General features: G+C 46.7%; 3 protein-coding genes and 1 long non-coding RNA gene across 8 annotated transcripts; 1 reads left to right on the top strand and 3 right to left on the bottom strand.

The window, feature by feature from the left end:
- The first annotated feature begins 3,351 nt into the window (after positions 1-3,351).
- On the top strand, positions 3,352-3,977 carry LOC117592566. The gene is made up of 4 exons (XM_034286446.1): positions 3,352-3,487; positions 3,547-3,632; positions 3,689-3,839; positions 3,892-3,977. The coding sequence occupies exons 1-4, from the start codon at positions 3,361-3,363 to the stop codon at positions 3,975-3,977; spliced, it is 450 nt and encodes a 149-aa protein (XP_034142337.1). The 5' UTR covers positions 3,352-3,360.
- Positions 3,978-5,620: 1,643 nt separating this feature from the next.
- On the bottom strand, positions 5,621-12,335 carry LOC117591958 (triple functional domain protein). Of its 3 annotated transcripts, XM_034285388.1 has the most exons (8): positions 11,899-12,335; positions 11,361-11,501; positions 10,901-11,234; positions 7,797-7,883; positions 7,629-7,733; positions 7,442-7,573; positions 6,901-7,374; positions 5,621-5,639 (listed from the first exon to the last, which is right to left on the bottom strand). In XM_034285388.1, exons 1-7 carry the CDS (start codon positions 12,189-12,191, stop codon positions 6,901-6,903), a joined length of 1,566 nt encoding a protein of 521 aa, XP_034141279.1. In that variant the 5' UTR covers positions 12,192-12,335; the 3' UTR covers positions 5,621-5,639. The 3 variants fall into 3 exon arrangements, with proteins under 3 accessions (XP_034141279.1, XP_034141278.1, XP_034141280.1); XM_034285387.1 differs by lacking the exon at positions 5,621-5,639 and having other exon boundaries at positions 6,813-7,374; positions 11,899-12,312; XM_034285389.1 differs by lacking the exons at positions 5,621-5,639; positions 11,361-11,501 and having other exon boundaries at positions 6,813-7,374; positions 11,899-12,314.
- On the bottom strand, positions 6,808-23,371 carry LOC117591968. Its single transcript, XR_004574500.1, has 3 exons — positions 23,358-23,371; positions 20,027-20,031; positions 6,808-6,896 (listed from the first exon to the last, which is right to left on the bottom strand). It is a non-coding gene; the product is annotated as an uncharacterized LOC117591968 (long non-coding RNA).
- Positions 13,747-18,153, bottom strand: LOC117591956 (rho guanine nucleotide exchange factor 25). 3 transcript variants are annotated; one of them, XM_034285381.1, is made up of 8 exons: positions 16,108-16,199; positions 15,845-16,040; positions 15,511-15,609; positions 15,146-15,443; positions 14,994-15,080; positions 14,824-14,928; positions 14,625-14,759; positions 13,747-14,556 (listed from the first exon to the last, which is right to left on the bottom strand). In XM_034285381.1, exons 1-8 carry the CDS (start codon positions 16,118-16,120, stop codon positions 14,053-14,055), a joined length of 1,437 nt encoding a protein of 478 aa, XP_034141272.1. In that variant the 5' UTR covers positions 16,121-16,199; the 3' UTR covers positions 13,747-14,052. The 3 variants fall into 3 exon arrangements, with proteins under 3 accessions (XP_034141272.1, XP_034141271.1, XP_034141273.1); XM_034285380.1 differs by lacking the exons at positions 15,845-16,040; positions 16,108-16,199 and adding an exon at positions 16,979-18,153; XM_034285382.1 differs by lacking the exon at positions 16,108-16,199 and having other exon boundaries at positions 15,831-15,853.
- Positions 23,372-23,405: the final 34 nt, after the last annotated feature.

The raw sequence follows: 23,405 nt of genomic DNA, 5'->3' as shown, positions 1-23,405 counted from the left end.
AATCCCAGGGAGTTACAGGGAAAAGGGAGACCTCGGCAGAGGTCGACTGACTGTCCTTGCCGCAGGGGGAGGTCCCCCTGCTGCTGCTGCTGCTGTGAGCTCATTGCTTATGCTCGAACACGAAACAAATTCAAATTACAAATTATGTTTTCGTCATTTACGAGGCACAAACCCCAAGCTCCACTCCCCCCAATCTGGAGTGCCATGGAGGGTGTAAATCCCCCCCAACCCCCTTTGGCCAGTGTCCGCGCGGTGTCAACTATTTAGTTTCCGGTTTTAAGTTGCCGCCATAAAGCCGGGCATTATGTGTCCACTTTTATGGCTTCTAGCGGCGTCTCCCCATCTCCGTCAGCGACTGCAACTCAGGGTCCATTCCGGGCTTCATTGTTTCTTAATAATCCAGGGAGAGACAGCGAGCGAGTGCACACGTCTTCACATTAACAATGTTTATGATGCCCAGACAGTCCAGTCCATTCCAGTCTAGTTGCATGCCACACACACACACACACACAAACACACACACGCATAGTAAATATTTCCTTCCTTTGCGTTGCAGTCATAAATGCGCTTAATTGGCAATTTTTGTGTAAGCGTGTTGAAATTTTTATACTACCCCAAGAGCAACCGCCAGCCACTGAACCCTGTCCCTGTCCCCCAATCGTAAATGGGAAATATGTTGCCAAAGTGTGAGGTCTGTGTTTATGGAGCAGTCGCAGTCCTTGGCTTTTATGGGTCATGCATGAATTTTGGCTGGGATTTATATGTGGGCTACATGACCTGGATTTTGATTCCATTCTAGCCACTCCATTCCCTTCCCTTTCCATGGGGCTAATCAAAAGATATTCCCGGAATTGGACCACAAACGCACATAATTTTATTTGCTTAATCTACACTTTTATTTACACTACAATTTGGGCAGCAGTTCCTCTCTGTGAAGCACTCAATCCATGGGGGATTTCCATCGATGCTGCCTTTTGTAGCTTCGGCTGATCGCAGTTGGAGGAGCGCACATTGTGGATTCATGGTAAACCGAGGAGAGAAAACTGAATCAAAATAATACGCATAGAAAGTGCTTTTAGTCACGCTCTGACAGCTGTAACCAAATCACTTTTGATTGTCACTCGTAGGTCCCAGTCGTGGGCCATGTTCCGGCTTGGTTTGATCGTTTCGCTGTTGTCAATCTCCAGCGGCTCGCTCTGTGGCAGGAACGAGGTGCAGGTGATCTGTGGCAATCCCTGCCCCAAGTCCTGCCATCCCCACAGCTGTGTGCGGTCCTTGTGCTACGGCAGATGCAATTGCCTTGGAGGCTACATGCGAGTGAGCAGATACCAAGGACCCTGTGTGCTGCCCAGCGAGTGCGAAAAGTATCCCATGATGGAGACACACCAACAAAAGACGCCCAAAAGCAGGAGCAAATTTATTCAGTTTCGTCATCTACCAACGGTCACCCAAGGCAAGCCAGCAAATAAAAGGAGAAAGCCAAAACCAAGATCAGTTAAGGCCAAAGGTTTACGCAGGGTAACTGTGGATCTGTTTACTCCTCCAAGTGCTGCTGTGGTCTATGACTACTTCGATGGAAAATCTCGTTTCGACTATGGCGAAGTGGAGACTACGAAGCGGGTCAAACCCACAACAACATCGAAGCCAGCAGCGTTGCAAACGGAGAGCAGTCCCTTTATCCAAGAGCACATACAGCGTTAGCAACATTCCTTTCGATCTATTTGTCCATCTTTATTGATTCAGTAAAGGATTCTGCGTTCAGTTCCTAACACTCGAAGGGTTCGCCAGGCAATCCTTTTTGGCTTCATTTTGCATGTGGCAGGTGTGAAGCTTAATGGATTTTCCTGGCGATAATTATGTTATAGATTTATTTACTTTAATTGCACGTTGCTTGGAGTTCCTTAGGCTGACTGCAAGTGCAAATTGAAGCTATATCCCGGTCTGGCTGCGACAACAAGAGACCAACAAGAGGCACGCAGGAGTCCCGCTCCTTCCTTCCTATATTCTATTAAAATTGCCTGTCATTGCCGTTTGCCGCTGGCATCGTTATTGTCCGCCCTTCCGCCCCAGCCCTTTGGCTTTGCTGGTTGCTGTTTGCCCCTCCCTTGTTTTTTTTTTTGGGTTGTCTGCCATCGCCGGCTTAGTCCCTTGGACGACTGCGACGTTGTCTTCTGGCAGAACCATTATTCTTCCACAACGTGCATTATATTATCCTTTGGCTGAGAAGGCATTTGTATGCTGGTCCAGGGCGCGAATTGCATTTGGGATTGGGTGGCTTTCGGGTCGGAATGGCCTTTCAGCTGTCGTCACTGCAATTTGTATTGCCTGCCGCCCGACGTTGTCGTCGGCGTCTGTAACTTGTTTTTTATTGGTTTTCTCGTTTTAAATTTCAATTTGGCGCCTGGGCCACGCTGTAAGCAAGATGTATGTACAAGATGCCCAGGAGTCAGCCTCCCACTGCCTGATTTTGCCGCACTGCAGAACATATGTTGACAGCGTCAGGTGCGCCAACGAGGTGCGATTTATATGCGTCAGCGTGCCAGGTTGACAGTTTCAAGGTGCCGAGAGCTTGCTGCTTCTGGCTCGACTGCTAACTGAACTGTCATTCAGCTGGGAGATGCCAACCCCCAGCCCTTTCAATGTTATTATGCCATTAGGGGTTAGAGGTGGAGTTGGAGTTGGAGTAGAGGCTGAGGCTGAGGCACATTTTACACCGCATTTAACCCAAAACATGCCACTTAACAGAGAGCATTTATCAATGGGCTCTTCTGCCGCTCTGCAGACACACCAACGAGGGGGAGAGAGTGGGTGGGCATTGCCCTAACCCTACGTGATTCGCACCCCACGCATTATCAGCCATCAGGCATCATCATCCCATACGTGTTAACCTCTCCACTCTCGCCCACTCTCCGTACGCTTGCTCCCCTTATGACACTGCATTCTCTGTGTGCGATTATCAAAGCGTTTCCGTTTCCGTTTTCGTTGCTCAGCTCGTTTTGTGGCTTACGGCCACGGCCATGAACCAACAAAAAAATGACATGCCTTTGTTTTTTTATCTAACGCCCAGGCGGCATTATGCCTAACCCGAGAGGTCTTAAGGGTCTGCTCTGTGTCTCTGTGTCTCTGTGTCTGTGGAACGTGTCCCGAGACCCGCGTCTGATTCCGGTGCTCCTGGGCGTGTACGTAATTCGATCTATTATCAGTTGTCATCGTCGGCAAATTCACACATTCGCATGGGCATTTCGCATTTGTCGCTTTGCTTGATTTGTGCCACCAAATGGGGCCAGCACAGTGGTCAACGCACGGAGCAATCCGGTTGCCACTTGTCAGTTCGACGTTCGGTGATTTCCACAAATCGAAATGGTTAAGGTGATATTGTTGAACAGGTGCTGCCTGTTGGTGAACTTATTATGGGGTTGCTATGTCATATCGGGTATCATGTGGTTGGAGTCCCTAGCCTTTGGCTGGCAGTGCTTCATGCTGATTCGTAAGCACCTATACTTATTTTATTGGTACTAACTGCTGATCGTTGTTATTGTGCCGCAGGTCACAGTGGCTTCTACATTTTAGTGACTTTTTTGCATTTCGTGAAGCTCTTCAATGCCATCATTCTGCTGTACGGACTGCTAAATGTGAGGAAACCTTTGCCTACATCTAAGAAGATATTCAAATACCTTCTCTTTCGCAGCATAATCGTGCCCTTGTGGCCATCTTTCTCATGACTATCTCTGGGTGCATTCTAATTTTGTTCGTCCACTGTGTGGGTCTCCTTGTCTCTCCCGCAATGAAGGGTTTGGACTTGGGCAATGTCCGTTACATTGCCATACCTGCATACTTTGGTAAGGGATCGGCAAATTTACATTTGTTTAATTAATTTGTTGGCTCTTTTAGCCTGCTACTTCTACTTCATTTGGGTGATTTACTCGTACTTCATTCTCAGCCGGGAGCCGCGAACTGAGCGGGTTGAAGCCGCTTAAAACTCTGCTGTGCTGATCAATGAAGGTATCTCTGATATTGCTAAGAATAAAACCAAATATCAGTAGATATTTTCAACGCTTTTTCTAGCTTTTGTTCCACTGTTCTTAGCGTTTGTGTTCCCCAGAAGGAGGACATTGTTTCACGTACCATTTCGCAGCTGAAATTTGAACTTTTTCAAGCACTGAGAGCCACCGAAAATCCGTTAAGTAGAGCTACAGATGCTGGATGGATAGGAATAGGAATACGAATAGGAAATGCGAATGGTGATGGTGATGCTGATGCTGATGGAGATGTGTGCCCGATGCGTGCCTAAGTGTTGCATTTACATGCGATGGAAATACAATTTGGAGGATTTGCTGCTGGGGGATGGGATTGGGGGGGAACAACAACTGGCATTGAGGCGTGAATTGGATACGCACAAAATCCAATGGAGCAGCAGTAAGGCGGAATGAGACGATGAAGGAAGGACTCAGATGAGGCCCGGCCCGAGTGTGTGCCTGCGTGTGTGCGTGTGTGTGTGGGGCATATTAAGCAAGAATTAGCAACAGTTGTACCAGTGTCTGTCTGTGTGTTCCATTTCCGAATATGTCAAGTTAATTTAATGTAGCATGAACAGTGCCGTGCCGTGCCGTGCCGTGTCATGGGACTATCTCGTGGCGGCAGCTGGTGGGCTGTGGCCCGGCCATCGTGTGTTGCCAGCCTACGTGCAATAATTTGTGCAATTACTTGGCAAATTTGTGCTGTCCTCGCTGGCACTTCCACTACTGCCACTGCCACTGCCACTCCTGCCGCGACGTGCCCAGGAACCATCGGGGGAAAAAGTGAAGCAAAAAATGCAAATAAATTATGCCGGCTCAAGGCATTTTACAATTCTATTCCTTTTATTTTTTCGCCCGTATTTTGTGTGCCTTGTCTTATTTTTTTCTTACTTCTTTTGTCGTGTTCGAAATTATGCATTTAGTTGGAACAAAAACCATGTGGAGCATGTGGAGCAAACTACGTGAGGGGCATAGCCAAATAGGGGAATCGCCCGAAAGCCAATGGCCCAGAAATATTGAAATATTTACTCACCAGAGAGGCAGGCTCACAGCTCTCCCACGACCACAGTCTATTCTCTTTCATTCCCTCTCTCTCTCTCTCTCTCTCTCTCTCTCTCTCTTCTGTTGGGGTTTTCCCTCCTTGAAGCTGTGTATTTTTTTCAGAGCAGCGCTTTTTGGCTCATAAAAATGTCAAATCGTTTACATACACGTCACTTCTGTGACAACTACTCGACAGACATTAATACACTTAAGCTGCCAGGCAAGAACACGGCATTATCCTTTAGCCCAGCGTTCCCGTGGCGAGCGTATGTGCGGGGTCCTTTATCCCCAGAGCAAACGACAGCAAACGATGGCGGCATTCCAACATAAATGACATAATATAATAAAGCAACAGCGGAAGGCAAGCAAAAAGTAGGAGAGGCAAACGAAGCGTCGCGCAAGAAGCAAACCGACGAGGATGTGGAAGTGCAAAACGTTGAAAAGAACAACAACAAATTTGCTTAGACAGCAAATCATGCAGAGAAAGAGAGAGAGATAGAGCGCTCTGCCCACCACTCTCCCGCTGCTGCTGCTGCTGCTGCTGCCTCGTTTGCCGCTCTCTCTCTCTCTCTCTCTCTTTCTGGGTCGCAGTTGTCTATCGCGAGTGCGATCTCTGCTCCCACACTTCTTCTCTCTCTTGTTTTGTTCTTCTGCTTCCCCCCTGCCATCTCCTCACAGCACATGTCAAGAGAGTCGCGTCTTTTTTGTTCCTTGTCGTTGGCCTTGGAACAAATTGCTTTTGTGCAAATTTTGTCACATCCCAAGCACAAACACATGGGGCTAGACTCGCCCTACCCCCTGCCCAACCCATATCCTCAGCCTGCGTCGTGGCTTCATTAGTGCATTTTTTGTTGCTGCACTTTGCCTTTGAGCTTTTCCGGACAAAAAACAGTAGAGGGAAACATCTTCCACATGAGAAATATGATTTTTGGCAATCATTTGACCGGATAATCAGGGCCTGAAACTGTTTTTGATTGGCTTTGATGGAGTCCGGCCAACAGTGGTTGAAACTGAGTGAATTTCCACTGAGAAATTCCTGGCTAGGAGACACTTCTTTCCCATCTGAATAATATTTATGAATATAGTAAGAAGATTCCCTTCTAATACGTTTTTTTCATATTTATAGCATAATTTCAGGAGGAAATTAAATCCATTTTATTTCATTTTATTTCAGGAAATACCATAATTATAGAACCATGGGTAAGTTGTAGTTTACCTACTAGAACATTCATTTTTCTATGCCAGATATTTTACGTACAATCCATTTGTATACAGAGCGGACGGTGCAAGCTTCCTCAATTTTTCAGCATTATAAAGTCCACACACTTTACCATCTTGAGCAGCTTATAGCAACTTGGTTGCTAGAGCCTGTCCAAGGTTCATTAGATTTCCCCCACCCAGCCACAGACACAGGCATGACTTGACATGTGCGAGCTGGCGTCTTGCATGCCATCATAAATTCTAAATAAATAGATTTGTCATACATTTTTCGGTGGCTGCCACACACACAGTGCACCCCAAGTGGACTTCCTTGTGTGTGGTTATGTGGCGAAAAAGATGAAAAGCTATTTACATTCTGCTGCAAGGACAACGACAAGGGACTGAGGTTTTGATGGGGACTGGGAGTGGCCGCTGCTGCAAAGGCAATTTATCATGAATATTTGTCAAGGAAGTGCAGCAAACTTATTTTACGCTCGGACAAACACCGCAAGACATCAGCCAACAACCAACAAAAGAAGGGACGAGTCCATTGACTACGAAATAACTTAGTTTTATTCCTATATCGTAAATCTATGATCTAGAGTTGTGTGAGGATGGGGAATAGGAATTAGGATTGATCTATCTACAAGTATTGCCATATCAGCCAGATGGCCAGACCGACTCCCAGCACCAGATCCATGGGCAGGCTGAAGGTGTTCCGCTGGGCGTGCTCGTTGCGGGCAATTTCGATGATCTTGTGGGTGGCGTGCAGCCATTGCTTCACCACAGACGCCTCGGCGGCCACAAAGGAGAACTCCTCGCGCTTGCCACTGCCACTGGCACTGGCGCCGCTGCCCGGCTTGTCCTTGTCCTGCTGCTTGACCAGCAGATTGATGATCTTGTTGGCATTGGACGCACTGCCCTCCAGCGGACGCTGCAGCTCCACGTGCTCCCAGTGGTAGTGCTGGCGGTAGGCGAGCCGCTTCTTGCGCACCTCGGTGCACACCAGGCACCGGTCGAAGAGGAAGATCTTGGCGCGGTATTTCTTGCGTGTGGGAAAGTGCTGAGCATCGAACTCTGTGGCACGTCGGAAGTTGCCCAGCTGCAGCAGGTCCAGCTAAGCAAATAGAATGTATAAATTATGAAGAGATGGAGAACAATTGGCATCCACGGACACTACTTACCTCATGCAGCTCATCAATGTTGGGTATCTCCTCGGCCTGATTGACCACATCCAGAGCGCGACGCATGCGCGTCTCCAACTTGCAAACGGAGCTCAGCACGGGCTTGCAGCTGATGCCACTCTTGTAGAATTCCTGCAAGAAAAGTTTACTCTTAAGATGGAACTGTGGGGAAACCAGCGTCTCTTACCGATATGAATTGCTGCAGCAGCAATGGATATCTGGTCAGTCTTTGTATGGGCTGCACCAGGAAACTGTCGATGCCCAGCTTGTCTTTTATTGTGCTTTGATAGGTCTACGAGTGGCAGCATATATTAGAAATGGTTCACTGGAGTTGATATTACTGCCCAAGGCTTACCTGCAGCCATTCGCGATGTTCCTGACGCAGCTGCATGGAAGATTTCTTGCCCATGGTGAAGCTTACGTAGCAGTAAAAGTTGTTTTTCTATCAAAATGAAACGAAACAGAAGGTTTAAACTTAAACTGAAGTAAGACCCGCCCGCACCTATGCCCCCCAAGTGATCGTTTTGTATAATTCTTGTTTACTTTGTGCCTGGGCCAGACATGTGTTTTCGTTTGAGGCTCGGGTTTCGTTCCCCATATGTACTCGCCACCTATCAGCCTGCTGGCGAAATCATAATTTTTTGAGCATTTAAGTCACGTAACCCGAGACTCGGCAGCGGGTGGGGGGAAGGGCTGGGCCAAGCCTTGGCAAAGCTAGAGCAAAAATTTGGCATTCCTGTCGCCAACTCGGACCAATGCCATGCAAAGTTGATAGCCAGCCAGCTAGCTAACTGCAAACTGCAAACTGCAAAGAAAATTGCTTGGCCAACGATTTCCTTTCCATTTTAATTTCATTAGCCTCGCACCCGCCCCACAAAATCAAAGCTGTGATTCGAGATGATGATGATGACGATGATGTGGCTGGCGGTGGTAATCATCTCCTGCATCCCGCAGGGCGGTCGTTCTGTTCTGCATGTCTAATGCGGATTAGTCGGACAAATTGTCTGATGGCGCAAGGTGAAAAATGTATGTTTGCATTTTACTGAATTTTCATGCATTCCCCTCGACACTCAGACATTTGTTTCGTAGATATTATACATTTTCAGTGCTATAAATAGATTAATACGAATGCTAATAAAGCTGACACAAACGCTAAGCGATTTGATGAGCGTTTCCCCACTGAAAGTACTGCAAACAGATGGCAGCCCCGTGCCGCGCTCTTCCAAGCGAGGAAGCCTGTCAATTGCACAGCCAAATATCAACAAATGTTGATCTCTAAATCGATTGAATCAGTCCCCCCGACCAGACGAAAGTCATCAGAATGTTGTAAAACTTTTAATTGATTTTGAGTTGGTGTTTTTTGGATTCGTTTCGATTCATTTCGATTCGATTTGAGGGTGAGAAATCAGTCATATCGACACGCTTGTCACTTGGGGATCTGTGTTCTGTGTTCTGTGTTCTGACCATTTAAAGCCGATTAATAAATGAAGGCCAAGCTATTTACGGAGGAGATCTCCTCCACTCAGTGGGCATCAGTGGGATGGACGCTCGTGTCCAAATATCGAGTCTGTCTGTCTGTCTGGGCGGACAAGGCCTCTTCCGAACACACAATCAAATCGGGTCAAAACTAATCGATTCGTCGGCAATTATACATTTGTGAAAAGCCTCATTAATTTGCTTGAGAAAAGCAATAGAGGAGGAAAACCTATTCGGGGTTTCATAAATGAAAATGTATATTTATCAACAAGCTCTTTCGCTCGCGTCTTCTTTTGTTTATCCAATATGCTGCCAAGACAAGCAGGAAGTGGGTGGCGGGAACCGTGAAGAAGGGGCAACATTTCAAAAATATGTACAATATTCTGCGAGTATGTATAAACAACAATTTTTGAACATTTTCGAGCATTTTCATAATATATTTAGCAAAGATTTGCTGGCTCTTGCGCCTGTCCTGTGACTCAGAAATGTTTGGCAAAAACGACACGAAGAATGCAAGAGGGGCAAGGGTGGGAGGGGTTACTCTGTAGCATAAATCAGCTCCCCGCGGCTTAGCATGTCTGTTCAGCATTAAGCCAAATCCTCGAAGAATGTTACCTGCTTTGGGAGCAGATTTTTCAGTTTATTTTCTGTACTTTTTTTTTGTGTGGGTTTCTCGGAACTTGCAGATGACATAAGAGAATTGCGTTCAAAGTATTCCAGCAGACAATTTCAATTTAAATTGATCGCTTGAGTTGTCAACACTTAACGCGGCCGCGCCACATGGCAGCAGGCCATACATAGAACATGTAGAAATCTTTCCAAAAACACCAAAGAAATATGTATAACGAGATCCACAGAAGTGTGGCTCCATGTTCATACTCTCTCTTAGAGGGTTTATCAACTGTGGACTCTACAATGTTTGATAGCAGAGAAGGGAGCCGCATAAATAACTACGAGCAAATGTGGACATTTTTATTCTTATTCTTTATCGGTGTCAACAAGCCAAAGATAAACTAAATCATTATAACTTATAGCGGGTGTGCCCCGCTGTTTCTGCAAGAGTATTTAAAGCTTTGCGAAAGCTTTCCCCCCCCAAGCCACAGACAGACGCTAAAAAGTTGTGTATTTGCCTCTCCCTCTCTCGCGAACGCTTTAAATGTGTAGAGCGAAGCCAGTCAAGCGATGACGTCAGCTGCCGGCAAAGTGAACGACGTGAAAAAAAATCGTTTGTTTTATTTAACAATTTTCAAGTGATTTTCGTACTGGTCGTCGGGTCTATTTAGCTTTATCATTACTATGTGCCGGCGATTATTTCAATCTTATCAGGGGACTTTACTAAGCTCCCTCCCCCATTTGTCATTCAGTAAATAATTATTCTCGAAAGTGCTTCTTTGGTGTTTCTTTTTTGTTCATTAAATCACTTTTTACAACGGCCACGGCATATGCATAAGAATGAGCTTGGGCCCCCCCAACATCGTGACACACTTGTCCACGAAGTGTCAGGCGACAAATAATAATAATAATACCAGAGCCCTAGTGTCGAATAAAATAATTCAAATATTTCGTTAATTGAAATTGTCAGAGTGTTTATGCAACCCACAACTAAACGACTGCCAACGTCCGATGGCTGAACGCTGCTTAATATGCATTAATTAACGAGTTTTTCCCTCTAAAAATAATGTGTTCAAAAAATACGTGAGAAGAACCGACAAACCGTCACTCAATAGCAGGTGTCGCCACCACAAATGAGCATAAACAAAACAGAGAATAAACATTAAAAAAAAAAACGTTGTCTTTGAATAAATATTTGAGATTGAGTTCTTAGCTACGGAAAACAAAAGAATTTTTGATCGATGGCCCGAATCGGGGTGTCGGAACCTGTCCAACGGCTACTTGGCAACCGACACGAGTGCGGCTAATGGACTAGGCCCAACCCCAACCCACGCAGACGGGGAGTGCCGTGCCTCTCCTCCCGCTACTCACCTCAAAGTGCGCGGCAAACTCATCAAAGAGACCCTTCAGATCGCGTTGATTGCGCAGCATCAGTGGCAGAATCTCCCGCTCGTGCAGCTCCAGAATCTCGGAGACATTGCCCAGGAGCAGCTGCTGGCGCTGCTCACCGCGCAGGCCTTCGGGCAGTTCGTCGATTGTGTCCAGGCTGCCATAGTTGGCCAGACCCTTCTTCAGGTTGTTCACATAGTTGACCTCCGTCTGGATGAGCTCGTCGATGATGAAGCTGATCTTGCGGGAGGCGTAGATCTCGGTTTGGTCGCACGGAAACAGATTCTCCAGCGACAATGTGTCCTCATCCTCGTGGCTGCTCGAACAGTGGGATGTTCAAATTATTTACAGACTCAATTAGCGCGCGACTGTGAGTGGTAGTGGCCGTGCCAGTGGTGTGGGGAGTGGATTGGATTGTTGGTGGGGGGGGGTTTGTACTTACTACTCATCGCCCAGAGTCTCGAAACTGAGCGTGTGCGAGAGGAAACCATTTGGGGTTCGGTGTGTTGGAGATGAGTTGGCCGTGGCTGCCGCCGTGGTCGCTGTCGTTGCTGAGGTGTACATGGAGCTCAATGAGATGCCACTGGAACAGAAATGAAAGCACAAGAACAGAAAGCCGTGAATGTGGTGGTGGAGGGGGAAACACTCAAATGGGGACTGATAATGAAGTATTTATAGATAAGCTGCGGGGAGAGACCCAACTACTCCACAGCCACATCCTCTATAAAGTTTTATAAAGATCAATCTTTAAACAACTTAAACAACGTAACAAATGCACGTTTATCATGCAAGTCATGTCTGGATCAACAATTACCATGAAAAAACCCCAGAAATCCATAAATGCTAAAAAGTTTACCTTATCTTATCACGTTTTAACAGGGTTTGAGTGGAGCACAAAGGTCAAACACAAATACAAACAGATGTAGGGACAATCGAAACCAGTGGAAGATTCATTGTGTATGCCATAAACTTTGACCTACCTATCGCTGTCCAGCAAACTCGTTTGCTTCTCCAGCTTGCCATTTTTGCTGAGTGTTGTGGGAGTCGAAGTCGAGTTTCGGTTGGGCGTGTTGGGCGTGTTGGGCGTGTTGGGCGCCTCTAGCACCATCACAGGTTCCCTTTCCAGGGCTTTGTCAACGACATCGATTGTCTTGGCACCACCCGCGCTATTATCGTCCAGTATGTGCAAATACACATTCAACACTTGCACCAACAGAATCACGAGAAACGTCAGAGTCACGGATATCAGATCGAACCAGTTGAACAGCTCCATGCTGAGGATTTTATGCACTGTTTTCTATGGGCTTTCGCTGCGAAGATATCGCATTGGATGCATTTCGATAAGGAGTCGCGCAAAAACACTCCCGATACGCGCGCAGGTAGTCGCCGTTTGCAGTCCGTTACGAATCACACGAGAAAATCAAATGAGAGGGGAGGCGCGTAGCTGCTGCTGCTGAGCGCTGAAGCGAGCCAAAGCTTTGGCCGAAAGCTCACTCACGATCGTTCGTTCTCTTTGCTTTCGGTTCTCTTTTGCACGCGAACTTGTTTGTAAACATCGAAGACAAAAGCCATTCGATAACTGTGAAAACTGTGCTTTGGTGGAGGCCGACAAAGTGTACCAAAAGTCTGCTGCACACTTTTGCTTTCATCATGGGGGGATTTATGACCGCCCCAATAATGCGATTTGATCCATTGCTATTCGATATTTGCATACCAATTAGGGAGCTTTGGTTAATGGCCCCATAATAACTGTAATTACGGCTACCAGCCATGCCAAGATATACTTGCCATACAATCATAAAGTTTGATTTCCCCTTGAACTTTATTGTGTCGAATGAGTGAGTGAGGGAACATTCCAACTGGGGTTATAAATCAAAGCTCGAATAGTTTTTGGACCTATCTCACTTCCCCTCTTCCGCAGCATCACGTGCGAATTTCTTTAGCGATGATCTCACAGAGATCTGTTAGGGGGGGGAACGGCTCTCTGCCTGCGAGTATTCTATTGCCGTCACTGATGTCGTTTGCATTTGCGAATTTCACAAAATCAACTTGTTGGATTTTCGTTTTTATTGTTTATTCGCCACAATTGATTTTTTAGACAATAAGCGAGTCAGACACTCCCTCCCCATCCCGCCCATCCCGACCATCCAATTAAAATCAAGAGAATTCCGTGATGAGGCAACAAAAGCCGAGAAATATTATAAATAAACGGCGAGCATTTCAGGGCGATTTTGATGAGCTGCAAGTCCCCAGGCAAACAATACCAATAATTGTTTATAATTTTTTATTTATACTTATTTATATGCGCCATTTGTTTATTTATATACATTTTCCCAGTGATGTCACAAGGCAGCCAGAAACAAGTTGTTGGCCGTGTGGCGGCGTGGCATGCCGTGTCGCATCATTAACAATGTTGTTAAGAGCGATGTTGTGGAGGATGGCTTTGGCGTAGGAGAGGGAAGGGCCAACAGCTGTCCCACGTCTGACTCTCATGACAACGCCAATGGCATGCGACCGACAGACCGACCTTCCACCATGGATTCACATTTGTTTTGACGTCTCTCTGTGAGGCGTGTGAGAATCTCTGAGAAAGTGCAAGGAAGTTGCTGATATTTGTAAATTATTGCTGTAAATTATTTCTCCCCCCCCCCCCCCCCATTAGGAGTGAAGAGATAATCAGTCGGAGTGCCTTTGAAGTTGGTTTTGCATGGGATAAAATAAAACATTTGCTTAGCTTCAGTTCCACTTTATGTTTTAACATTTTTCCATTACTCTAACTTTGATTAATGGAATCTTAATTATTTAGGCACCAGAGAACAATAATAATATAACAACAATATTATAAAGAATTTAATTGAGCCAACAAACTAAACTTAGAGTAATATTTTTGGTGATTTAGCTTTCAACTTGAAATGTTCCTTTTTCTTTCGCTCTTCGCTTTTCGGGTTTCGCTTTGCCATTTTTGCATGAAACAAGAAAGTCAATGGCCCCTGGGGGCTGTCCGCAGCAGTTCCGGACTGGAAGTTGCTCTCGGTACGAGGCGAAATCTATTAACTGTCGGTCTCCCATGGACCGATCTGATCGGATTGCTAAGTGCCATGTCCCACACTGGCTCTGGGGTTGGGGCTTATTGCCTACGAGTTGGCATACCAAGTGCTGCGATTACTGGCCGTCTCCTCGTCCGGCTTGGGCATGATCCAAATGTTGCCGATGCCGCTGTCGGTGCTGAAGCGATTGGAGTCGCGGTAGAGCGAGAAGCTGGGCGCCTTCCGGTGCAGATGATCGTTCTCGCGGCAGTATCGCTCCTGCAGCTTCTGCCGCTCCTCGTTGGCAAAGTTGTTGATCATGTCCCGTATGAGGTCCAGCCAGAGCGTGATCTGTGCCGGATCCGCGGTGAATTCGCACTCCTGCTGCTTGCGACGCTCGTAGAAGAGCGTGAAGGACTTGGTCTTGGCCGCGATGCCAATGTGCTCGCAGGGATAGCGGCCGTGGAAGAGCAGATGCTTGCCCTTGATCTCCGTGTAGATGATGCACTTGTCGAATATGAAGACCTTGGACCGGTAGCTGCGCTTCTGCTTGCAGTCGAACACCTGGAACTCGCTCACCTTCCGAAACTTGCCCTGATAGAACACATTGAACTGCGAAAGCAAAGAGCCAACAGTTAGAAATAGACACTCGAGTGCGAGTGGGAGTGGGAGTCACTCACCTCATGGCAGTCCACAATGTCGTTGATGATCTCCGATTCATTTGTGGTGGTCAGCAGAGTGCGCAGTCGCTTCTCCAGCCGACAGCAGGACTCGATGAGCGGCTTCATCACAATGTCGCGGTTCTTGAAGAACGTCTAAGAGGGGAGAGTGCAATTGTTAGCTAAAGTTTGCTGGCATCAAAACTGCATTTGCACTCACATTGATGAACTGCGTCAGGAGCAGGGGATAGCGGGCCATGCGCTGAATGGGCTGCACCAGAAAGCTATTGATGCCCAGCTTATCATCGCGTTCCAGGCGTATATTCTGCAACAAAACAAACCAAAGATAAGTTACGTTGAACCCAGCTGGAAGCGCAATCGCGAACTCACCGTGAAGTAGTTTTTGTAGAGATCGCAGAGTTTCAGTGACTTTTGCTTGTTCATGGTGAAGATCACATAACCATAGAAGCAGTTTTGCTACAAAAATAGAGGAGAAAAGCTAGGCACCCGCTTCAATGTTCGATTTGTGGGAATAAACTTACGTCCAGCAGCTGCAGGAACTCATCGAAGAGGCGCTTCAGATCGCGTTTGTTGCGCTGCAACATCGGCAGGAACTCATCGCGATGGAACTCAGCGATCTGTTCGATGTTGCCGAAGAGATCGTACTTCTTGCCGCGCAGACCCAGGGGCAGATCCTTGCGCTGGAAGATGTTGCCATAGTTCTCGAAGCCCGTGTACAGATTGTTCACGTAGGCCTCCTCCGTCTTGATCAGCTCCTCCAGTATGGGATGCACGCACTTGTCGCTCTTGTCCCGCAGCTCAATCTCCACTTCCTCCTCCCTGAAAGGCGTGAATGAGGGCTAATTAAAGAACAGAGCGCTGAAAGGGTTTGGCGCTGAATACTCACTCATCCTTGGGCTGGTAGAGCGAGTGAAATTTGCCCACGAGATGCTGATTTGTTGTGCCAATAATTTCAGTCTTTCGTCTCGGCGTGGAGCGATAGTTTCTGTGGACAAAAGTAGAGACAGCGGTTCATAAGTGGCTCGTTATCTTTCATGTTTGTATGTTTAGCCCAAGGGGGGGGAAGAACCAACAGCCAAAACAACAGCAGAGATAAACCCCCAAAGCTGCTGCCAAGTGAGTCACAAGCAGCGACTGATAAGCGACCCACCGACCCAACCCTTATGCAACTGTAGAAGCCAAAGATAGTGCGAGGAGCATATTTACATGGGCATTGAGTGGACTGAGTCACCTCTAGTCGGATCTCAGCATGTGCCGCAGTATTGTCTTGCGAGAGTCGAAGATGCCCAAGGCGCTCTCGAACGCCTCCCACATGGACCTCACGCAGTACTGCATAAAGTCCAGCTGCATGATGAGGAACCAGGAGATCATGATCAGCATGAACATCGCCAGGGCAGTCACCAGGAAGCCCGTCAGCTGGAACACATGAACATAAAACTTTCGAATGCTTGCCGGGAACTACCACGGTGGTTCAACTACTGACCCCCTCCGCACATGTATCCGTGCTCTGCATCGAGATGGAGGACATTCGCCACTGCAGAAGCGACTCACTGCCCGTTCTCCGCCGTGTTGACTCCAAGTCCTCCTCTGACGTGGAGTCGGCTATTGTTACATTGCTCTTGCTGGAAGAACGTTTGCTATGGTCATTTCTGGTCGAAGATCTGCGACTGTCTTCCTCCGGCAGTTCCCCTTCATGCTGGCCATGTGTATCTTCCTCTGTCTCCTCTGCTGTGGCAACGGCTAGTGGCTGCTCAACCGCCTCTAAGTCCGCTTCCTGGCGCTTCTGCTTTCTTCGCGATGGGAATGGATCGTCGCTGGTCGACGTTGCCATGGACACCTTTCGCCTCAGCTCGGGTGGGTGCACCTGCACCTGCACCTCCTCAATCACTATCGTTGTCTCGTTTGCATGCCGCCCCACAGGCTCCTCATCCGAGCTGTGATCGGGTTCTTTCTCCGGCTCCTTCTTTGGTCCATTCATGTTCAAGCTGCAGCTGCTTCAGGGCAACCGACTCCCACTGATACATTTTATAAATTTTGACACATTGCCCAATAGTTATTGGGAATGACTTCTCGGCCAGAGCAAGCTATCAGTCACTTCCCTTGTGCGGGCATTTCCATTGGCCCCGGACCCCAAACCAGTTAGCGAAAAGTGCTCCAAAACTGAATTAACGCTTTGCCAATTAAGCGTCGAGTGGCGAATGAATTGAATGCCTCGCTCTGCCTGGGGTTTTATGCTTCAATTCGGATAATTGGATTCTGACACCAAAAGGGGGAAGCTCAAAGACCGCGAAATCTACTTAATCAACACTGTGGAAGGCCGCCCTCAGTGTTGGACAGGGTCAAAAGGAACTCACCTTGGAAAATCTGGATCATTGCGCATTTTCAGCGGCAATGTGTGGTTCGCTGCTGCTGCTGCTGCTTGATCAACGCTGATCGAACGCTGCACCTGCTGGCCACTCGACTCGTCATCGTTCTCCTCATCTGCGGCATGCCTGGGCAACACCTCGGAGGCGCTCTCTGTCAGCACATACTCCCCGGTGGCATGTGGATCCGTCTCAAAGTCCGATATCTGATCCACTTCGTCCTCGGAGCGCACCTCGCTGATGCTGCTGCTGGTGGCGCCGGGTGTGCTGGGTATGGAGCTGCTCCGACTGCCGGCCAGACCAGGCAGACGGATGCGTCGCGGCGGTGTGGCCGGCGGCGTCCTGTGCTCTCCCGCATAATCCTCGAACGAGGGATGTCGCCGATTCTCGAGCAATTTCAGGCTGTGTCTCTCCTGGCGCAGGTATCCAATGGTTGTCTTTAGCGTCTCGAAACGCTGCACCTTCTGCCGCACATCGAGCCACGCGGGATCTGGCGTTGTGGGCGTCTGGGGCGTCTCGGGCGCTGCCTCGCCCTCCACCACCTCTTCGGGCTCGCGCATTTTGAGCAGAGAGCGACGCTGGAAGGCACTCTCCGTGTCGGAGTTGACCGAGTACGAGAGCTGGAACGAGCTGGAGCTGCTGCTCACGGTACTGTCACGCTGTCCGGCGCCTTCGGCTTCCATGTTGGCACTGTGTTGGCGCTCCTGCTCCGTCGCCTGCTGCTGCTGCTGCTGCTGCTGCTGGCTGATGCGGCGCCGAGAGTTGCGCTTGTTGAAGTTTCGGTTGCTCAGATTGCGCTCGCGGTGGAACGGCAGCGGACTGAGATCGGAGTCGGCCATTTTTTGTTGCTTTCTTTGGCCCTCTGATAACACTTATCGTAATTGGTCTCTCCCTCTCTCTTTACACTCTTACACACGCTTTGCTGTGCTTTGCTTTGATTTGATTTGCTTCCACCGCCACTCTCCAGCGAATTTCAGCATTTATTGCGGGGGATTTTTTATTTACTTTTGTTTCTTGTCATGCTCTGCATGTACATATATAATCTTTATCTTATTTTGGCTGCTTACACGCATACGTATCTCCCCTGTGTGAGTGTGTGTGTGTGTGTGTGTTGCGCTCTTGTCTTTGCCTTTTCCTTTTTGCGTTTGATTCTGATTCCGTTGCTTTATTGCGCTGCAAAACAGAAATTCGTAATTAAAGCCATTTGACGCTCAAGTATTTTAAATGAATAACAAATAACGAATAGAAGTACTTAAGCATGTACTTAGGGCGGGGCCGAGGGCTGTACGTGCTCGCGGAGAGAGAGAGATGACAAGGGTTTAATTAGTGTTGCACAGCAGCGTTAGAGTTATCCTGAATGAGTGTTCGAAACCAGTGGGAAACCCTGCTTGTGGAAGAAGTTCATTAGGGAAGTTTTTGCATACAGCAACAACCCAACGATAATCGCATTTAATCGCCTGTGCATATGTATGGGTTTTGCTCAAAAGTTTAACTAAAAACAGATACAAGCGATTTATTTATATTTATATGACAAATGACGTCAAGTTGTCTGAGGTTCATGCGAGAGGCGACAGCAGTGGGAAAGATAGAGAAATGTTTGGCTTTGGCTTTGGCTTTGGCTTTGGCTTTGGCTGGTACACCGCTAATTATGTGTGACGCTGACTTTGTTGTTTTATTGGCATGGCAAAGCATGGCAAAAACAAGTGCAAAGCGACTGAAACCGCAATTGAGGCACGAATAAAAAAGCAAATGAACAGCGAAACGGGCTGATACGACTAGGTCTGACTAGTAGGAAGTACATACGTAAGTGCCGACGTTCAGTTCCCTTCCAACAAAAGAAAGTCACTAAAGTTGGCATCTTTCAATTCCGGAATTGGCTGCGACTTGAATGGGTTCCACATTAGCCCTTTTCTTTCTCCCCATCAAAGTTGCCTTGGGAATTGTTAGTTCTGCCTTATAGACTGTACCCAAACACGGCTTATTATTCCATTTGTACAACTCGCTTTGTTTAGTCACGTTTTTTGCCGTATTTCTCTGCTTTAAAGCACAAATTGTGTGGTTAAAAGATAAAAACCAACCCTCAGTTGAGTCTCCACATTGATTATTGGCACCCAACTCTTGAACTAAACTTCTCTTTCCAATTCATTGCAGTTTGCTGTAATCGTGTATCGTGTCCAGCATTAGGTGTAACATTCAGCCGTGATTGAGGCGAACACTCATTTGTGTATGCCATTTATGACCCATTTAGATAAAAAGACAACAGATAATGAGAGCCTCGACGCTCCTTGGCAACAATCTAATCAGGGGCGGCAAATAGTTATCTGGAGGTTATACCATTACGATCTCTCGTTTAATTGAACCACTTGCAGGGTGCAAGGTGTGTATCCCGCAGGTAATTCTACTTCCATTCGCTTATCTATGCTGACTCAGCCTGAAGGTCTCTCTACTTTATAGAGTTTCACTAGGTCAAAGTCGGCTGTGAAGTTTCTTCCCTTTCCTAATCGTTTGACTGCGCTTCCAACCTCTTTCTTTATGCCTTCGAGGGGATTTTTCAATACTTATTTATAGAACTCAAACTGGCTATAGCCGCCTAATTGGGCATTTAGCGTCGTCACATGCTGGTTCCATTGTGTTCTGAGTGCACGGCACCCGCATTGGAGTGGGATAAGTGTACATATTCGGCTAGTGTTTATCAGTCTACGCAATCTAAGGAACAGGAATTTGCTTTTTTATTGGTTATAAAATGATTTATTGCAGCATTTTATTGGTTTTCTATGGCTGAAACGCAATCGATACTTCCATGCCTGTAGCTCGTTTTCTCGTATTTCCAGGAATTTCCGGTGCCCGTTTATAGGGAACTATCTTAATAATTCCTATCAAACTCAATATTGAGTACGAGTAAAGAAACGTTGAATGGAACTGCAATGTAATGATGAATTTTACCAGCTCCTCTCTCTCTCTCTCGCTCTCCCTTTATGACAAGTGCAAATGTTTTCCAGGTGTTTTTTTGTTTTGTGTGTTTGTCCGGGTACGGGGGACGATCACTGCTGTTTAGTCAGCCGATAACAATGATACAAATAATGAACAAAAAGCAAACAACGATAATAGCTAAAAGTGGGAAAAACTCGCTGCTGATACGAAATGGCACGGCGAGAATAAGTGGGGGGAACTCAGCCCAGCAGCAATTCGGAGTAGAAAACGAGAGACACAAATAAACGTATTTCCAATGTAGGAATATTGCAAACAAATGTGCTGGCTCTGTGACCATAATTTTGTATACCAGTTTGATTTGTTCCAAATTTGCACATTTCATAATTTGTGGGCACGTGTTAATGAGACAATTTCTGTGTGCGCGTGCAGGGCTCCCAGTGTATTTCGATGGCGTTTTTCGCGTCTCAAATCCGTATTCGTTTCACTTGCTTTAACACTTACATTAAGCGGAGCGGGAGTGGGCGGTTGTGGCTCTAAGCAAATGGCAGTTATCTGATATTTTTTGTTATTAGTTTAAGGTCACGGGTTCGGCGAAGCACCGCACGCTGCGTATACGCAATATTTACAATGGCGCTGCTCTGACACGCTCGGCTGACAACAATTCTGTTTAACACGGTCGCCAGAGACACAGACAGAGACGGCGACGACGACGGCGACGGCGACGATCTCTGACGCAGCGATAAACGTTGAACGGTAAAGGCAAATAAAAAAAAAGACAAACGACAGACGGGGTAACGTTCGCTCACCTGTGCATTTGAATTCGCACTGTGGAGAGGCCGCCGACGCCGACATTCGCACTGCAGCAGAGCAGCTGAGCGGCTGAACGACCACGGTCGCGGCGGCGGCATTGGTTCTCTTTTGATCATAGTCGACTGCGCTCTCCGCCAGCTGGGACTCTCTCCCACCCTCTCTCTCTCTCTCTCTGTTTTAACTGTTTGCTTTTGCGAGTTAGTTATAATTCTTTTTATGTGTCGGTTTTTATTATTTAGATTGCGATTGCAGTCCAGACTCTGTGTTGTCTCCAGCTCCCTCTCTGCCTCTCGCGGGGCTTAGCAGCGGTCTTTCCGTTCGTTCTGTGTCGCATTTTCTACAGCAAATTATTGTGATAAAATGTGAGCTTATTCTGCTGTCTGCCTCTGCTCTGCCCCCCCCTCTGCAGCACGCCTTTATTGTTGCTGCATTTGTGCAATGTCGGATGGCGGGCGGCATAAATTCCAAATTAGTCTAGGCCAAGCAACTCTCCACAGACTGGAGAGCAGGGCTTCGCGCGAGTGGAGAGATTTCCCATATTGCAGGAACGACGGAAGTGTGATCAAACCCCACACATTCCATCCAAGAATTCAGCTGATAACGAAGGTGATGGACCCGGAAATGTTTTCAGGATGTTGTAAAATACGATCATAAATACTATTTCACGATCCAAGAGAGCGAGCTGATGGGCATTTGTTTGAGTTTCGTTTTAATTTCATACTTGACTCTCGCACCTCTTGCAATGTGTTTGAAATTTGTGCGTTATCGGAATTGATTTTCATATCTTATCGGTCGGGGTCTCGACTTCTCGTGTTCTCCAATCGAAAGCGCCAACACACGGCCACAAATTGCCCATTTGTCATGGTGTTTGACTCGATCTGAGCCACTGGCTTTGCATTCTGGGGGGTTTCTTTTTTGTTGGTCTTTGGGTTCAGTTTTCAGCCTCAACTCTTTTCTGCTTATCTTTGCACATTTTCGAACGTACTTCAACCAAAATTGCCCAAATAAAGTTCACTCCGCCCCCAGCCACTCCCAAGTGAAATTGTTTTTTGTGTGAAGCCAATACAGAGTTAACCGTACGGCTTGAGGTTATTAGCAGGTTGAGCTGCAGCTAAGATTTAGAGTGGTGCAGAAAGCCCTTGTGGGGGAGGAGGGCTGTGATTTTTAGAGTTTTTTTTTGGTGAACAAATCAAATGCCATAAATTTACAAATTCTATTTTAAATGTAGCTTACAAGGTTAATATTTTGATTAATTGCATTCTTAATAAAAAAAAAGCCACAAAAACTGAATTATAAATTCGAAAATTCTGCTATAAAACGATTTTACAGACATTTTTACATTACATTTTACCTTACATATCAGTTCTATGCATTTCAGCTTTTGATAGAATGTAGCTGTTTAGTTCAATATTATATATCGATAGCTATCGTTTCATGTGTTCATCTGATATCGGAATCCATTAGGCGGGAAGTTTAAATATTAAACTTTTGACTCATTTACAGTGCCCATCAGTGTATATATGTACCTCCCACAGCAACACACAGAATAAATTGGCTACCAGAAGCCACCCACATAAGCCGGCGCCAGGGAGCCACTCAAATTTCCCCGCCCAACTGTCGCCGGCGTCGGCGATTCGCGACAGTCGGTCCGTGGCATCAACCAGCAACCAGCAACCAGCAGCACCCCACGCTCACGTTTCGAATTTCCCGATGGATCAGATAGCTTTGATTTCTCATTATTTTCTGATGTTTATATTAACCGAATGCTGGCACAGCTTTACCGACAACAGTGGAAAGTTTTCAACAATAGTTGTGACAGGGGGGGAGACAGATAAGGGATCATCGTATGTGAGTGTGTATGTGTGTGGGACGGGACATCTTAAACCATCAATCAGCAAGTACAAAAAAGACAAATTTCACTGCTTTTAATTTAATATTTGTTGCCTATTTGTAGCTAATATTCATAATTGGTTCATAATAGAACGCCAAAAGCAAAGCAATTTGCAAGCCGAGCTCCAGTGGATCCTAAAAAGAACACCAAAAGGAGAGAGACCAAAAGCGAGAGAGCAAGCTGGAGAGTGTGCAGGGAGAAGTTAGCCGAAATAAAGAGGTAAGAGAAATGCTAAGTAAATTTCGCAAAAACTTTGGTCTCTTTATATTTTTCGTTGTTTAAACTATTGTCCAAACCGTAGCCTAAGCAAACATCATCCACTAAAAGCCCACATCAATATTTGCTTTCTGTTTTTCTGCTACTATTCATAATTTGTTCATAATTGAAGGCCATCAAAGATTGTTCAACGAAACCAAGTTTTAGTACGTCTCTCCTGGAATGAAAGCCATAACGGAAGAGCGAACGACTGGAGAGAGAACAAACGAAGTGAACTCTGTCTGGTGGAGAGAGTCGCGTGAAATGAATGCAAATTCGGCAGCTGTCTGACTTCCCCAGCGTGCAGAATCTAATAAATGAAAAGAACGTTGGAAATAATGCTAAGATAAACAGCTGCATAGTTAATATGTTAACTAATTCCGCAAGAACATTGCATTTCAAAGCCCTCTGAAATTGTCACGCGGAAGAGATGTTCTACTCTCTCGCGATCTTTCTCTCGTCCACGCCCTTGCTCTCTCTCACTCTCTCTCTCTCTCCATCTTTTCGCACCGGCCGGCTTACACACACACA

Source organism: Drosophila guanche, unplaced genomic scaffold, assembly GCF_900245975.1.
Source record: "Drosophila guanche unplaced genomic scaffold, DGUA_6, whole genome shotgun sequence".
NCBI classification, from domain to species: domain Eukaryota; kingdom Metazoa; phylum Arthropoda; class Insecta; order Diptera; family Drosophilidae; genus Drosophila; species Drosophila guanche.
This window is presented reverse-complemented; position numbering and strand designations above follow the sequence as displayed.

Excerpts from the sequence above, each read along its gene's own strand:
- LOC117592566 (XM_034286446.1), top strand. The coding sequence starts at position 3,361 with ATGGTTAAGGTGATATTGTTGAACAGGTGCTGCCTGTTGGTGAACTTA. Across the intron at positions 3,488-3,546 it reads GCAGTGCTTCATGCTGATTC|GTCACAGTGGCTTCTACATT; the intron begins GTAAGCACCTAT and ends ATTGTGCCGCAG. Across the intron at positions 3,840-3,891 it reads TGCCATACCTGCATACTTTG|CCTGCTACTTCTACTTCATT; the intron begins GTAAGGGATCGG and ends TGGCTCTTTTAG.
- LOC117591958 (XM_034285388.1), bottom strand. The coding sequence starts at position 12,191 with ATGGAGCTGTTCAACTGGTTCGATCTGATATCCGTGACTCTGACGTTT. Across the intron at positions 11,502-11,898 it reads AGTTTGCTGGACAGCGATAG|TGGCATCTCATTGAGCTCCA; the intron begins GTAGGTCAAAGT and ends TTTCTGTTCCAG. Across the intron at positions 7,734-7,796 it reads AACATCGCGAATGGCTGCAG|ACCTATCAAAGCACAATAAA; the intron begins GTAAGCCTTGGG and ends TGCCACTCGTAG.
- LOC117591956 (XM_034285380.1), bottom strand. The coding sequence starts at position 17,826 with ATGGCCGACTCCGATCTCAGTCCGCTGCCGTTCCACCGCGAGCGCAAT. Across the intron at positions 14,760-14,823 it reads TCCTGACGCAGTTCATCAAT|ACGTTCTTCAAGAACCGCGA; the intron begins GTGAGTGCAAAT and ends CTCCCCTCTTAG. Across the intron at positions 14,557-14,624 it reads ACATTGTGGACTGCCATGAG|TTCAATGTGTTCTATCAGGG; the intron begins GTGAGTGACTCC and ends TTGCTTTCGCAG.